We start from the raw sequence: 15,435 nt of genomic DNA, 5'->3' as shown, positions 1-15,435 counted from the left end.
TCGTCCATTAAACGTCTATCGGCATTCCATCATTTGAAACAAGATGAAAGGAGCACAAAGCCTGGGTCAATTTTTGACCATTGCCCTCGCTTTAACCCCTCTAACATCGGCGTGGCCAGGATGGCTTCCGGATGTAGATACGCTCGTAGTTCGGCAAGACGATTCATCGCGTATGTTATATTCCGTGGTAACTAGTGGATGAGGTTGGAATTGAATTTTACTAATAACATTGAAGCAGCCGAAGCTACACCAACTGCCACTAAGGCTGACGATAAAGATGATTCATCAGACGACCCAAAAACTACAACGACTGATGTTAAGACGACTGCTGCTGCCGACTCCGACAAGCCTCAGACTACAAACCTTAATACGGCCGTAGTAACCACAAAAAATGGAGGTCATGGCAACAGTACGGCTAAGCCCACACATCAAACGTTCGACCCGCAGGATGGAGCTGGTGGTGTCGCTATGATTACGCCGGCCATTACTGCGGGAACAACGCTTTACAGAATCGGAGACCCGACACCAATCACTTGGGTTTGGAACTACACCTCCCTGCAAGGCACACCAACCGCTATTGATGTTCTAGTGTCATGCTCCACGGCCTCCGCCACATGGACACTGACTCAGAACATGACCTTCAAGCCGACTGCCACATTTACCTGGGACACCGAGAAATACGCAGAGAGCGCAGTCGCTAGTCCCCTACTAGTCGCGCAATACACCCTGCTAATCCACGACTCAGACTCATCTGCCGATGCGACCGCTGAAGCCGGGTACCTGGCACCATTTGACGGCCTCCAATTTGGGTTGTACACGGCCCGACCGTACCAGGACCTCGGAGAGTGGAAGTGCGCAACCTGCAGCGGCGCATTAGGAGATCTTGACCGCCAGGCCCTAGGTTTCGCGATAACTATGAGCATCATCACCATATTCAGTTTCACGTGGTACGTGACAGGATTTGCTGCGATGCTATAGTTGGTCCTACTACAACCTACCTATTAGTAGGCGTAGTAGCACATGGGGAGATAGTATATTTCTGACTGCATATATTTCGGAAATAAGGGACAGCATCTTAATGGAGAAGTTCTCGATACGGTAATCTATCTATCTATCTATCTGGGTTTAAGGATACATCATTATCATGTAGTGGCGTTTTTGTTGAAATGAATTGCAAGGGCCGAAAGGAGGGGGGGAACTTCCGGCGTGGATTCCAAAATGGCGAAGATCTATCATTTACATAGAAATCTACGGCATCGGAAGGGTTATTTATATCGCTATATAGCTCTTAATGATTACACACCTAGTCAGGTTGCTTAATACCTTTTCGTCTCTCAATGACTTCGTAATGTCTATTATAGTATATGTTTCATTCTCATATATAAGGGGCAGGTTATATTACTTGGCACCTTCGTAATTCATACCATCCGAAGCGAGAACCCACCTCCTCGCTCTTCCTTCTCCCGCGCCGCGAATAACCCGCTGAAATCCAGCGACCCCAGATCCGCGGCCTTCTGTCCCCTGCCTGGCGCATTAGGCGTTGATCTCCTGCGCCTGCGCTCCTGGCCTGCCTTGCTAGGGAACGTCGGAAACATAGCCTCGTGCTTGGGTTTCGGGTCCTGTCTGAAGAACTCGTGGTCCAGCATCTCCCTCGCCGTAGGTCGTCGGTCCGGGTTTAGTGATAGTAGACTGCTCAGCAGCGCACTACCCGCGGCTGTTAGTAATGGAAACCGGGCGCGGATTATAGGCCCGGTATTGGCTCCGGAGCTCTTGGGTAATCGTAAATGCCGGGCGTTTGGTAGGCGGCGGAAGCCGGGCCAGGACTCGTCCGTAGGAATGCCGCATAACTCGAAGATCTTGCCTAACTCGTCCACCTCGTTCTTGCCCTGTAACAATGGCTCACGCGTTAACAGCTCGCCGAATATGCACCCAACGCTCCACATATCAACCGCAGCGCCATACGTCTTCGTACCAAGCAGCAGCTCAGGGGCGCGATACCAGAGAGTAACGACGAGCTGCGTGAGCTTAGGGGGCGGGGGATCGCCGACGTAGCGCGCCATTCCAAAATCGGCGATCTTGAGCTGTCCGCGGTTATTAAGTAGCAGATTCGAGGTCTTAAGGTCGCGGTGCAGGATCCAGTGGTCGTGCAGGTACGCGACGCCGCTAGCAAGCTGGAGCAGCAGGGTCTTGACTTCGGAGGCCAGGAACGGCTCGGGCATGTCGCCTAGCACGGACATGAGGTCGTGCTCGAGGAACTCGAGAACGAGGAATATGTGCTCGATGCGCGAGGTATCGTCGCCGACTACGACTTCGCGCAGCGCTACGATGTTCCGGTGCGAGCAGTCTTTTAGGATTTGGATCTCGCGCAGGCCCGTCTCGGGTAGGCCTGATGTGTCGGTTGGGTCGAATTTGAGCCGCTTTAAGGCAACGACTTGGCCTGTTTTGATTTCTTTTGCTCGCGCCACCCAGCCGTATGCTCCCTCTTCGATGTCGTTTAGCTTATCGTAGTTCTCGACGCTTCGTGATTTGCCCCAACCTCCGGTCTCGAAGCGCAGTAGTTTTGCGCTGCTCTCATTTTCTGTAGTTTCGTCCTTTTCTTGTTCGTCTTGTTCGGGTGTGATTTTTCGTCGTTTAGTGGGTGGTACAGCATCGTCTGGTGGTTGTAGGTGTTGTTGTTGCTGCTCTTGCGCGGCTCGTTGTCTGGCTGCGGCTGCCTCTGCCTCTGCTTGGGCGCGGCGCTCTGCTTCTGCTTTTTGTGCTTTTTCGGCTTTTAACCGCTTCTTTTCTTCCTTTTCGCGCTTCTGTTTTGCTTCTAGTGCTGCATCTTCTGCCGTATCCGCCCAGCGAGATTTACTCGCCATAATTGTGGTTGTCTCGATGGTAGCTAGTGTGATACTTGAAGGGCGGTGCGATGAATTGGTAAGATTGTGATTTCGTGCAATTGTTGCGCATGGAGTCGAAGCACGTTAGCGGTAAGTTTGGTGTTAGTAGACTAGAGAAAATCTTCGGTATGTAATTCTTAAATGAACTGTTAGTTGCTAGGTAAAATATAATTAATTATTCGCGATGAAAGGAAGGTTGGATCTACGTAATTTTGAGATCCGGAGAATGCTCGGAACTAAATTTCAAAGCTTTTGGAGCTTTAGAGCTCAGTCTCAAATTATACAAGACAACTCTAAGTTTTTCAATGTTAAATCATAAACATAACTTATTTAATTTTATGAAGTCTCATGCATCTTCGTGATGTATTAATTCCTTATTTAGAATGAGATCAAACGTGTTAAGGACGGCCCAATGCGGGCTTAGATACTTATCACGACGGCCATTATCTCATGGTCCCAAAGTCGCACATCAGATTTATAGAGGCTTTGCGGCAACACCCGTAACTAGAGAAGAAAGACAATGGTCAACACCTCTAGCCAAACAATTGGCCGAGGCCATAAATGTAAGTATACAAATACGTCGTAATAAAATCTTATACTTATACTATACAGATAACTGGTCCTATTCCTCTGGCTAGCTATATGCGCATGTGTCTTACAGGGGACATTGGTGGATACTACACAGGAGCCATAGAAGCCGGCCGCGATCAATTTGGTCGGAAGGGTGATTTCATAACATCCCCGGAAATATCACAGATATTCGGCGAACTTATTGGCGTATGGTTTGTAGCTGAATGGATGTCTCAAGGTCGCCCGAAGCAGGGTGTAGAGCTCATCGAAGTTGGTCCGGGTAGGGGAACTCTGATGGATGATATGTTAAGAGTGAGTATTATAATCGGCGAGTGAAACTTGCATTTTTATAAAGCTGACTTGTAAATAGACTATAAGGAATTTCAAAGATATGGCCTCTAGCATAGACACCATATATATGGTTGAAGCTAGTGTTGAATTACGCACGGCGCAAAAGAATCTCCTTTGCGGCAAGGATGCCGTAATGACGGAGTCTGAGATAGGTTGGCATAGTACATCAAAATATAATGGCCTACCAATCGTATGGACGGATTCTATCAAGGCCATCCCGCAGGACTCTAGCAAGACTCCTTTCATAGTGGCCCACGAATTCTTCGATGCACTGCCAATCCATGCCTTTCAGTTGGTTGACTTACCACCAACTCAGAAACCTACTACGCCAGAAAGTAACAACAAGACCTCAAGTTCAGACTCCGCCGCCGCTCCTAATCGCCAATGGCGGGAGATGGTTGTCTCCCCAACACCAAAAGGTACAACACACGCAGACCTCGGAACCCCCCAGGCCGAACGACACGACCCCGTCCCCGAATTCCAGCTTACTCTCAGCCCCTCCGTAACCCGCCACGCGCAATACCTCCCCGAGTCATCCCCGCGTTACCGGGCTCTCAAATCCATTCCAAGCGCCCTCATAGAAGTATGTCCCGACTCCTCCATATACGCCTCCGACTTCGCCACCCGCATCGGCGGCTCCAGCACCTCTCCCAAACCACGGCCTTCCGGCGCCGCCCTAATCCTAGACTACGGGCCCACCGACACCATCCCTGCGAACTCGTTGCGCGGGATCCGGCAGCACCGACGTGTGAGCCCGTTCGCCGCCCCGGGACTGGTAGATCTTAGCGCGGACGTAGACTTCGGCGCGATAGTCGAGGCCGCAACGATTGCTAGCCCGGGTGTCGAGTGTCATGGGCCTGTGGAACAGGCGTATTTTCTCGAGGCCATGGGCGTTCAGCAGCGCGCTGAGATGCTATCGCGGAAGTTGGGGGCGGGGCCTAACGCCGATGAGAAAAAGAAGGAGATCGAGCGCTCGTGGAAGCGGTTAGTTGATCGTGGGCCAAGCGGTATGGGGAAGATTTATAAAGTCTTGGCTATCCTACCGGAGAACGAGGGTAGGCGGAGGCCTGTTGGGTTTGGAGGGGATGTGAGCCCTTAAGGGGTATGTATAGTCGCAGCTTATGAACGCCGGACGGCTTGTACACATGTAGTAACATAGGACTAGACTTGATCTGATGTACACTTACGGACCCCTAAAACTTGTACAAAATTGAATTCACATGGTCTCTATTTCTACCGTTGTACGTAGTGATGGACTAAGTACTAGTCATAAATACAGAGACACAGCCTTGAAAAACGTTCTTTTCATACCCGTACGGCCCATTGCAATACATCACCAATAAAAACAGGCCCTAAAACTCTCCCAAAGACCTATTCGCGTGTGGATTTGTTCTTCTCGCCTTGATAAGCCCATGGAACGAACAATCCAGAATCCAACGCCATGCGTAGAGTCTATAATAGTACAGTAACGAAGGTGTGTTAATCCAAGTACAGTCAATGCCGCCTTCCCCCTGCCGATTTAGCAGTCCTAAAGGTCCTACTATTTCCTTCCTTTGACTAGATTTGAACCTTCACCACGATCCGTTTCATCTTCATCGTCGTCATCGTCATCATCTTCATCGTCATCACTAAACTTGTCACCGTCCTCCCCAACGGCAAATATCGTCTCACCGTCGAAAGAATCCCGCGGCGTCTCCGCTTTGGCAGGGGCTTTATTTTGCGTGGGCTGCGACGTCATAGAAGTGACGTTTGCTGCCGGCGTCGGACGTGCGTTTGTAATCTTGGTGCCAATGTGGGCTTCCTCGTCTTCATCTGAATCATCCGGAGCGCCTACATCGGCGAATTCAAACCCTCCATCCTCATCCTGAGCAATCTCGTCACTCATAGCGAATCTTCTGTTATTCGCCGTAGGCCTCCACACATACGCAACCCAGGCTACATCGGCGAAGTAGACCAAGTTGAGCCAACCGTCAAGAATGAACCACCGCGATTTCCAGTGGAAAGGGACGTAATCCGGGTCGGAGGCCGAGGCAAATGAGAAGGAGTTGAAAAAGAAGAAGCCGAAGATAACAAGAATACTGATTAGGATACACCACCAGAGCTTCTTGTACATGGCTTCTTTCACGGTCTGTTTGCGTTCGCGTAGATCCTTAAGGGTAGCGTTGAGCGAACTGAGCGTCCACACATAGAAGCCAGTCAAAGTACCCGCCAACGGGAGTACGATGAGGAGAACGAGAGGCCCTAGGAGTTTCAGTTAGCACCTATAGGTTCTAGACTGTTGGGGAAATCTTACCAGCCGTATCCGGCGACACCAGAAGACTGGTAACGGCGTAGACTAAGCCAAAAATGAAATGGGCAATGGCCAACCACCGGACATGTACCATCGTCTTGCCCAGGGAAGGCTTCACGACTCCGTAACCCATACATACGATGAGTAGTAAAAAGAAAGAGAATGAGTTGCGGAAAGCATTCAAGACGGCCACCACAATTAGGAGAACCTTAGCTCCAACATTAGAGCCGTTTCTATTCAGGTAATCTATGCCAAGTTAGTCACACCTAGCCAGCTTAACCCTCTTAAATGTTTACTAAAGAGCTCACCATAGAAACCCCAAGTCATCAACATTTCAACGACTAGGAAGACGAGAATAGCAGTGATATAATTTTGAACGGGCACTACGAATATGTTAGCTTCAGAACAGAAGGGGAGGCTTGTTATAACTCACAGATATCGTATCTGTGCTGATAGTATAGGAAACCCCAAAATCTGAACACCATTAGCGAGGAGCTTCGTTTGTACTGATTCCGAAACATACACTACGACTACCGCATAGAGGATAGTGATTCCACCGTAGAAGGGAAGTTTGGGGATCTGGGTCGCAGGAAGTTCGCCATAGGCCTCTCGGAACTCTGCGACGCCCATGAACTCCTTCGTATTTCCAAATCCATAGGCGGCAATACAATAGTAACCCGTCTTCTTAATTTCATAGTGGATCGGAGCCGAAGAGTTCAAGTGTATAGCTTTAGTTAAAATCAAGTTCTCGGATTTCTCAGTCGCATTAGGCGATAAAATCCATGTACCTATGTCATTGCAAAGGCCTGCCTTAACACTCTCTTCATCGCAGATTAACACTTTCTAATTCTCTTATCAGCCTTGTTTTTAGCACACGCATGGAGGATCATACCGGGGACGTATCATCATCAGGGTTCGTGGAGATGCCGATCAAATCTTCGTCTTTCCATTCAAATATAACCAAACTAACGATAGGGTCGTCATCGCCTTCGACGGTCTGATTCGGGAACGTAGTAAGGATAAACGGTTCTATCGGACCTCCCCAGTCGCTTCTGCTATACATGCCTAATTCATTATGATTAATAAGGCTCGGCCGGACAGCTAGTATCAATGGAGCATACCGGCGCATTTTTGGCGATTCTCATCGGTATGATCCTAGCAAAAAAAAAAAAAAAGTATTAGCGATAGATTATAAATGACTGAGACCAGTCGTATCTTACTATCTGCACTTCCAATGCCTGAGCTGTCCATAAGGACAAGCCCAGAAGAATTAACGGGGATAACCAGCTCTTCATCTTCGTTTCGTTGACTGCAGTAGTCGCCGCGCGAGGCAGCCTCGGCGAGAGAGTCTGTTGTCGCTATTCCGAGGGCTAAGTGTAACTACAATTACACGACACACATCAAACACAAACTCGAATCGGAATCGGAATCGCGGGTCGGACTAGAACAAGTCGAAGGCTCCTTGAAGCATCGGAGAAGAGCTAAAAAAGAAAGAGTAGACGTAATTAAAGATATGTATCTCTAAGTTAGCTCCTTAATGTATGTTTCCTTTAGATACGCTAGCTACTACGTTTATTAGAAACATTGAAATGGAACTATTGCGCAGCCTCTCTAGCTAAAAGCCAGCTAAATTGTTAGGCGCATACGTGTAAGCCAATTTTTGAAACGGAATACCGGCAAGTTAAAATAGATGCCTTAGGTTATTACATAAATATATGTAACTAACCAGGATATAGATAAGATAAGAAATATTTTGACCAGTTAGCTTCGAAGTCGCCAAGTCAATTCTAGTTGTATGCATCACTGGGGAGACTTTTGGTTTATTTTATTTACTTATCTTTTCTGTCGCATTACGAGTATGAACCATGGGGAAAGGTACGGATAAGTTATATATCACACACTCCGAGTGGTCATCTTCAGACGCCTACTCGGCAAATACAGGTTCGCGAACCGGTTTTAATGGCTCATCTTTTAAACGATTACCCTTCAACTTTTGCGCCGCCAGTCTCCAACCTTTCAAGAATCCCGTCTGTACCCCGAATGGAACCATATTCGATGTCGAAGTTATCTCAAAATGGCTCGAGAGTCACAATACGAATCCTGTGAATGGCGAACCATTAGCGGCACGCGACCTTATCAAGCTTAACTTCGCGCGCAATGGAGACGTTGACTCCAAGGATGCAGACGGGAAGGGGGATTTTATCGACCCGGTCACCTTCAAGGTACTCACCGACAATACCCACGTTGTCGCGATTCGACACGGAACCTACGCGAACGCTTTCGCTTGGGAGACAGTTGAGAGGATGAATATCAAAGCGAAGATGTGGCGAGATTTAGTAGACGACGTAGAGTTTAGTCGCTCGGACATTATCACGCTTCAAGATCCTCAGAATGCCGCTAGTAGAGATTTAAGCCAATTTCAGCACTTGAAAGACGGCGGAGATGCGCTCTTGACTAAGGAGCAGGAAGAGGAGAGGAAAGAAGGCAACGTCAATATTAACGCCTTGGGTAGAGTAGGTGAAAAGGTCTTGAGAGCGAAAGAGGCCGTTGAGAAGGCAAGGAAGGAACGTGAAGCTGGGGGCGACATTAACCGCTCCAAAGCAGTGACAAAAGCTTCAGGAAGCAATAATATTCGGCCGTCTATGATACAGGATAAGAAACAAAACTATAATTCTGCAGCATATACGACGGGCAAAGCCGCAGCTAGTTTCACAAGTACAGGATTGACACCCGAAACCAGTGGCGAACGAGCTACGCTAACAGATGAGGAGTACATGTTAAAACCAAAGAGGGTAAAGATAAAGGGCTACGCACGGATTGAGACGAACCTAGGCGATTTAAACATCGAGCTACAAACTGAATATGCCCCGAAGGCAGTGTGGAACTTTATTCGATTGTCGCAAAAAGGATACTACAGAGGCGTCTCCTTCCACCGAAACATAAAAAATTTCATGATTCAAGGGGGTGATCCGTCAGGTACCGGGCGAGGAGGTACTAGCATATGGGGCAAGAATTTCCAGGACGAGTTCGAGGGTCCGTTAACGCACGATTCTCGAGGTATTCTTAGCATGGCTAATAAAGGGAAAAATACAAACTCGAGCCAGTTCTTCATCATATACCGCCCAGTCAAGCATCTAGATAGAAAACATACCATCTTCGGAAAGGTTGTGGGCGGCTTGGATATACTGAGCAAGATGGAGGCGGTACCTACAGATGGTTCGGATCGCCCCCTGAATAAAATTTTTATCAAAGACGTCGTCGTCTACCTCGATCCATTCGACGAGTTCCTACGGCAGAAATCCGAGCGCGACAAGCTCGCAGAGACTCAAGCGGAGATTGAGCGGACAGGAGGCACCGAAGACGACCAGCTGACGTGGACGGGAAAGCGGGTCAGACGGGATGGAACTGTCGAGCAGGGCGGAGGCGGCGGAAACGTGGGTAAGTACCTTCAGGCCGCGATAAAGCAGCAGGGCAACGAAGACGAAATTATTGAGGAGGATGTCGATACGTGGGAGGAGCCAGTGAAGAAAAAGGCTAAGGTTGGTGGGTTTGGAAATTTTGATAATTGGTAAATGGATTGCATTGTATGGCGTTAGGTGATACCCGGAGTCTATAGAATAATATTCAAGCTGGACTCTAATAAGAGCTTTTCATGAGTTTATGTGGTTGTTGTATGACCATTATGAAGAGTAATTTGTAGTACATCATAATATTGTTGTCTCTTTCTAATATTTGTGGTTAACTACATGATTTGAAAAGACTAACCATATGAAGACATAAAACTTTTATGTCGCATCTATTATGTACTCTAAGATGTGAGTAAATATATTTGTAATTATTAATTTATTGAGTCTTGAAATCTTGAAATTTCGGCTCTTAGATAACGAAGGCATAAGATTTTCATGGTAAAGATAAAAGAAGTATTAAAGACAGCAATGTTAGTTCGTCTATAAAACTATAGTGACTTCAAAATTCAACAAGAAACTTCTTCCAATATAGTACATTTTAGTTCCTGGATATTGGGCAAATTTGACATGGTCCATAAATACAAAAGTGGTGGACTATTCGGAGAGAAGAAATGTCCGAGCTTACAACCTCCAAAAAGAAGATAATGACAGAGTCCTAGGCAGCAGTTTTAGTTTCATCGCGGTCCCCTTTTTTTTTACAATAATCCACGGTATGTCAACAGAAAAGCAGACTGCCCTATCTAGGCCACCGCGGGTACTCGCGTGTGTGTTGTGCCAGCAGCGCAAAGTCAAGTGCGACAAGATATTTCCCTGTGCGAACTGTGTACGGCTTCGCGCTCAATGCGTGCCAGCTACGCTTGCGCCGCCTCGTCGCCGTCGACGATTTCCTAAGCGAGAACTTGTAGATCGCCTTCACCATTACGAGAATCTACTCCGAGAGAATAACGTACCGTTTGAGTCCATATATGGCGAGGAGAGTAAAGCCTCCAGTCCTCAAACTCCGCAAGATGCGTCTTCGAAAGGATCTGCGTCGAGAGATGACGCGGTAGTCAAGCCGAAATTGGCATATAGACCCAAGTATGTTATATCTCAGAAGTTGAATTTGAGAGGTTATTAACTTTATCGTAGGGATATTTGGCGGGCTATGAGTCAGAAGGTATGATTCGAAATCATCAATAGGTATATTTCTGCTAATAATCGAAAGAAAGACCTCAGATTCCGAAGATGATGATATCGATGAGAGCGATGACAGTGACAGCGATTCACCCTTCAAAAAGGATGCTCTACGTCAACCCATGATCACTAAGGTATGGGATCGTATATACGAAAGCCAAGATAACAGCCACCTTCTATTTGCAGCACCTCAAACAAATGATGATCTTTCTACTATACACCCGGAACATATACAAATCTTCAGGCTCTGGCAGATATACCTAGAAAATGTCGACCCTTTACTGAAAGTTACGCACACACCTACTCTGCAAGCACGCATTATCGATGCTACAAGTCATATTGGTACTATTGATCCTACAATGGAAGCTCTCATCTTCAGTATTTATTGCGTGTCTATATTTAGTCTTACCAACGATGAGTGCCTTACCTTCTTTATGGCGCCGAGGGACGATCTTCTAGTGCGGTATCAGTTGGGATGCCGGCAAGCTCTGCAGAACTGTAGATTTTTACAGACAACTGACAGAGACTGCTTGACAGCATTGTATCTCTATTTAGTAAACTCTTCCATTTACTTATTACTTAGGGTCGATCCTAATGCTTTCTAGATCTCCGTAAGACCTAAAATAGATCCTCGATCTCTATCCTCGATGCTCAGCATCGCTGTCCGCATCGCACGTGGTATGGGTATTCACGACGAAACCACCTGTGCTAAGTTTACGGCTTTGGAAGCTGAGATGCGCCGGAGATTATGGTGGTCGTTAATAATCTTCGACAATCGAATCAGCGAGCTTTGCGACTACAAGACTGCGTCACTAGCTCCTACTTGGGACTGCAAGACTCCCCTGAACGTGTATGACTCTGAGATTCGGCTGGAGATGAAGACGCCATTGGCGATCCACGAGACACCCACCGAGGCAATTTTCACCGTCGTGCGTAGCGAGCTAGCCGATTTTGTCCGGCATAGTTCCTTTCATCTTATGTTTACCAATCCGTCTCTAAGTACTATCGCCAAAGGTATGCGGCAAGGCTCTATTTCGGAAGGGGATGAGCTGGATGCCTTAGAAAAAACGATAGAAGACAAGTACCTCGCCTTCTGCGATCTAGATAACCCGCTTCACTTTATGACAGTTTGGACTGCGCGAGGTTACCTTGCAAAAATCCGTATCCTAGACTATTACTCGAAGCACCTAACGTCGACAGCGCAACCGACGGAGCCGCAACGCAACACCACCATCTCCTCGGCCCTGAGAATGCTCGAGTGTGACACAAATCTCACTACTTCGCCTCTAATTAAGGGGTACCGTTGGCTAATTAGCTACCACTTCCCGCTGCCAGCATATATCCACCTTCTTCAATGCCTGAAGAAGCGGCCCAATGACGACAGGGCCGAAAAGGCCTGGGAAGCAATGAGCGACAATTATAAAGCTCGATTCATGAGTTCGGAAGTCAACGAGGCCTTTTCTCAGGTTTTCTTCCGAATTGTTCTCCGGGCCTGGGAGGCGTTGGAAGCGCTATCGATACAAGAGGGCAAACCTCTAGTTCCGCCATTGATCGTATCAGATATTCGAGACAGAATATTGCAGATGAAGTTAAATCACCCCCAAGACAGCGAGTTGGAACAATTGGGTGGGGTTACAGGTACTAACAACGCCGACTTATTTCAAATACCCGCACCCATGAACTTCAATAGTGGTTACGACCCGTCATACAACACGAGAGAACATGACTTCTCCGCGAACACGGGACTCTGGAACAGCTCTAACATATCAGCCCAAGCTACGACGGACATCATGAATTTTGACGATATCGATTGGACGAATATAGGCTGGAATCCTATGTGATTACATATGTAGCTCTGAAAGTGATGGTATTGTTTGGAGTGATGGTGTAAATTAATTGTAAAATAAGATAAATCTACACTAGATCAATATATTTCAAGTCCACTCCATGTTTCCTGAACACATCTGGTTCTACACGCAAATTCGCCCAGGGATTGTCTTGTACTTGTCTGCGAAAGTCTTCAAGGTCTACAGGCAGTGATTTTAAACGCGGGTCCTCGTAGAATACCTCGCCCGAAGAAATATCTCTGAAAGCCGGGGCGTCGGACCCGGATCTTTTTTCATAGGATCGGATTACCCGAATATTATCGGGGAGAGGCCCAAGAAGTGCTTCGTCGTACGCTAAGCCAAGCACGAAACACCTACCAATTACTCGGAATGTGTTATTGCCTTGTGGGCGTAGCAATAACGGGTACGAGCAACCAAGTAGAGTATAGACCTCATCACCAGGCTGTGCTAATGCCGGAGCAACCCCTATATAACCACCTGTGCACTGAATCAATCGGCACCTATCTACGTAGTGAATCATCGAAAGGAATTTGCGAACGCCCGAGGACCACACGAACTTCTTGTTGCTGGCACCGTTGATATCACGATCAGACATGATGAACTCCACGCATTGTTCCGCCACTTCGAAATCCGGGAAATTGAATATGGGTGGATCGAAGCTATAAGGGAAGTTATCGTGAGCAAGTAGCCTAGTATAGTCTTTAGTTGCGTGTTTCTCCTCTAGGTCTACCTTTAACAGCAAGGTTCGTATTTGCTCGAGAAGGATATTGCGGTGGTTTGATAATTGCGGCAGCTGATGATATTCCGAGACAACACACTTAGATACGCCCATAACTCTCAGTACGTCGGGATGCGGAAATTCATGCCAGGATGTAAACGGTGACATATATATGTATGGGGCGAATACAATAGATCTGGTGTCCGGTTTCGACCAGTCAGGAACCCAACTCGGGCATGTGCCGTCATTAGGCCGACACTGACATAGTATATTTAAAGAATTGTTGCTTCCAATCCAGTTTCTTACGACAGTGGCGTAAAGTTTATCGTAAGGTTGAGTATAGTCCGGTGATGGGATCAATGCCTTTTCATCGTCCTTTAACATAGCCAAAACCGCATAGAGCCGGTCCCGTGGGTCCAGACACTGCGTATTGTTATATTTATGGTCTAAATCCATTAACTTGTTAAAGTTTTCCTGAAATATAAATCCATGAAGGACATTCATCCGGGTATTAAATTGTTCAGTAAGGTTCGGCGTGTGTTTTAAATAAGTACACGCCAAACCTCGTCTGAAACTTGACCACTTGACTTGATTCAGGCCGCACATGATAACTGCTTCCGGGCCAGCTAAATAAATTTCTTGCCTGATCCAAAGTCTTTCAAACCACTGTCGACACAGCAAGTGGTAAATCGAGGAAACATCTCTGTCTTGTAAAGGAAGGCCGATATTGCAATCGCCGATGCTACGATTGGTGCAACCCGCCACAGGTCTCATTTCCTGCTTCACAAAATCGACTTCAACCTGAGACCCAAAATAGTTCATGAGATGCAGAGCACGATTGCTATCATTTTCATCTGGCCCAAGCCAAGCAATCACCCGACAAGCAAGCCGGAAAATCTCCCCCATCATTGCGACTTGAGGACCTTTTTCGACTTCGTTCGTTTGGTTAATACAGAGTGCGTCAGTCCACATAACTCGGGGCGCCTCATCATAACGTAGGTGCCTTAGGGCAACGTCTAAGTTTTGTGTAACCCAAAGTTGTTTGAATCCCATTTGAGAGACATCCCGTGATCCATTAGCTATAGCGGTATTATCCTCGCTGATGTAAATTGGTGTATGGCTTTTGTCTGAACCCCATACGTATGAGAGAGCCTCGTACGGCAATGTGTTATTAGGAAATGTTGAGGTATGGAATGAAACGACGATGTCGTCTTCAAACTTTCCGGGATGAATGGTAGCGAGCCTAATATAACCCTGTCCTGGAAGGGGATCATGGCAGTAGTGCTCCATGATGAAAGACTACCTCTACTACTATATGTGACCTAGGTAAAGATATGATAGGAAGAGTCTTGATTTAATTACACGATCCAAAGAAAGGAGGTACAGAAGAAATCATATTGAGGCAGGTGCGGAGATAGAACGAATGGAAGTTCATCTTGAGTGAGGAGGCCTCTCGATGATTTGTTTAGAGGTCACTGCCACGAATATCATTGCTGCCTTAGGTAAGCCCAAATAACTTCTGAATTAAGCTCTCTATTAGGTACCTATCATATGATCTACCATATAATCGTATAGGGTTTAACTTGACGCAATCAATAATTGAAATTATATTATAAAAACATCTCATTCGACTTATTACCAGGTATTCATACCTAGGTAGGTTAAGAAGTCTATAATATTAAATAGTAAGGCTCTTACCTGAGAATAAGGTTGTATAGATCCACTTTATGCATATTTAGAGCCGTATGATTGGCTGCTGCTATAATACGTGATAAAGCAAATGGATAAAGTCTTTCTTAAAACAAGGGTTTCCGAGAGAAATCAAGATGCGAGAGTCCTACATACGCACATTTGGGGTCACTGAACGCAAATGACTTTTATTTCCCTTCTAATGCCTCATAATTACTATGGGGCGTTGAGATATTATTCCTACTGCTACCTCGTAGATAATGACTAACGATTTAGGTATTCGTTGTCGTCAGCGATTTCCATAAGAAGATCCATTTAATTTCAGGCTGCCAAGGGCTGAGCATACGCTAATGCAAGCTTGGCAAAGCTTAATGAGGCTTAGTCACTTGGTTTTATTGTACGACCCAATGGAAACTGAACCTGAGACCAAGGATCTATTTCGTTCTCG

At 46.7% G+C, this 15,435-nt stretch overlaps 7 protein-coding genes across 8 annotated transcripts; 4 read left to right on the top strand and 3 right to left on the bottom strand.

Moving 5' to 3' along the window:
* Window positions 1-43: 43 nt before the first annotated feature.
* On the top strand, window positions 44-978 carry GL218_04435 (uncharacterized protein; the record flags this gene model as incomplete). The annotated part of the gene is made up of 2 exons (XM_033581040.1): window positions 44-170; window positions 239-978. The coding sequence occupies 2 exons, from the start codon at window positions 44-46 to the stop codon at window positions 976-978; spliced, it is 867 nt and encodes a 288-aa protein (XP_033435671.1).
* A 440-nt stretch (window positions 979-1,418) lies between these two features.
* GL218_04434 (Serine/threonine-protein kinase ppk23) lies at window positions 1,419-2,861 on the bottom strand (the record flags this gene model as incomplete). The annotated part of the gene is made up of 1 exon (XM_033581039.1): window positions 1,419-2,861. The coding sequence occupies one exon, from the start codon at window positions 2,859-2,861 to the stop codon at window positions 1,419-1,421; it is 1,443 nt and encodes a 480-aa protein (XP_033435672.1).
* A 404-nt stretch (window positions 2,862-3,265) lies between these two features.
* Window positions 3,266-4,902, top strand: GL218_04433 (NADH dehydrogenase [ubiquinone] complex I, assembly factor 7; the record flags this gene model as incomplete). The annotated part of the gene is made up of 3 exons (XM_033581038.1): window positions 3,266-3,445; window positions 3,495-3,764; window positions 3,823-4,902. The coding sequence occupies 3 exons, from the start codon at window positions 3,266-3,268 to the stop codon at window positions 4,900-4,902; spliced, it is 1,530 nt and encodes a 509-aa protein (XP_033435712.1).
* Window positions 4,903-5,343: 441 nt separating this feature from the next.
* GL218_04432 (Membrane protein PTM1) lies at window positions 5,344-7,156 on the bottom strand (the record flags this gene model as incomplete). 2 transcript variants are annotated; one of them, XM_033581036.1, is made up of 6 exons in its annotated part: window positions 5,344-6,044; window positions 6,097-6,339; window positions 6,402-6,476; window positions 6,527-6,567; window positions 6,617-6,936; window positions 6,986-7,156. In XM_033581036.1, 6 exons carry the CDS (start codon window positions 7,154-7,156, stop codon window positions 5,344-5,346), a joined length of 1,551 nt encoding a protein of 516 aa, XP_033435674.1. The 2 variants fall into 2 exon arrangements, with proteins under 2 accessions (XP_033435674.1, XP_033435673.1); XM_033581037.1 differs by lacking the exon at window positions 6,986-7,156 and having other exon boundaries at window positions 6,617-6,723.
* An 802-nt stretch (window positions 7,157-7,958) lies between these two features.
* Window positions 7,959-9,665, top strand: GL218_04431 (Peptidyl-prolyl cis-trans isomerase-like 2; the record flags this gene model as incomplete). Its single annotated transcript, XM_033581035.1, has 1 exon — window positions 7,959-9,665. The coding sequence occupies one exon, from the start codon at window positions 7,959-7,961 to the stop codon at window positions 9,663-9,665; it is 1,707 nt and encodes a 568-aa protein (XP_033435162.1).
* A 1,715-nt stretch (window positions 9,666-11,380) lies between these two features.
* Window positions 11,381-12,574, top strand: GL218_04430 (Zn(2)-C6 fungal-type DNA-binding domain; the record flags this gene model as incomplete). Its single annotated transcript, XM_033581034.1, has 1 exon — window positions 11,381-12,574. The coding sequence occupies one exon, from the start codon at window positions 11,381-11,383 to the stop codon at window positions 12,572-12,574; it is 1,194 nt and encodes a 397-aa protein (XP_033435163.1).
* A 506-nt stretch (window positions 12,575-13,080) lies between these two features.
* GL218_04429 (Heterokaryon incompatibility protein 6, OR allele) lies at window positions 13,081-14,588 on the bottom strand (the record flags this gene model as incomplete). The annotated part of the gene is made up of 2 exons (XM_033581033.1): window positions 13,081-13,084; window positions 13,138-14,588. The coding sequence occupies 2 exons, from the start codon at window positions 14,586-14,588 to the stop codon at window positions 13,081-13,083; spliced, it is 1,455 nt and encodes a 484-aa protein (XP_033435635.1).
* Between the last annotated feature and the right edge of the window lie 847 nt (window positions 14,589-15,435).

The sequence above is a fragment of the Daldinia childiae genome (genome assembly GCF_008694065.1).
Source record: "Daldinia childiae strain JS-1345 chromosome Unknown Scaffold4, whole genome shotgun sequence".
Classification (NCBI taxonomy): domain Eukaryota; kingdom Fungi; phylum Ascomycota; class Sordariomycetes; order Xylariales; family Hypoxylaceae; genus Daldinia; species Daldinia childiae.
The sequence above is the reverse complement of the archived record's forward strand: the minus strand, read 5'-3'. Positions and strand labels throughout refer to the sequence as shown.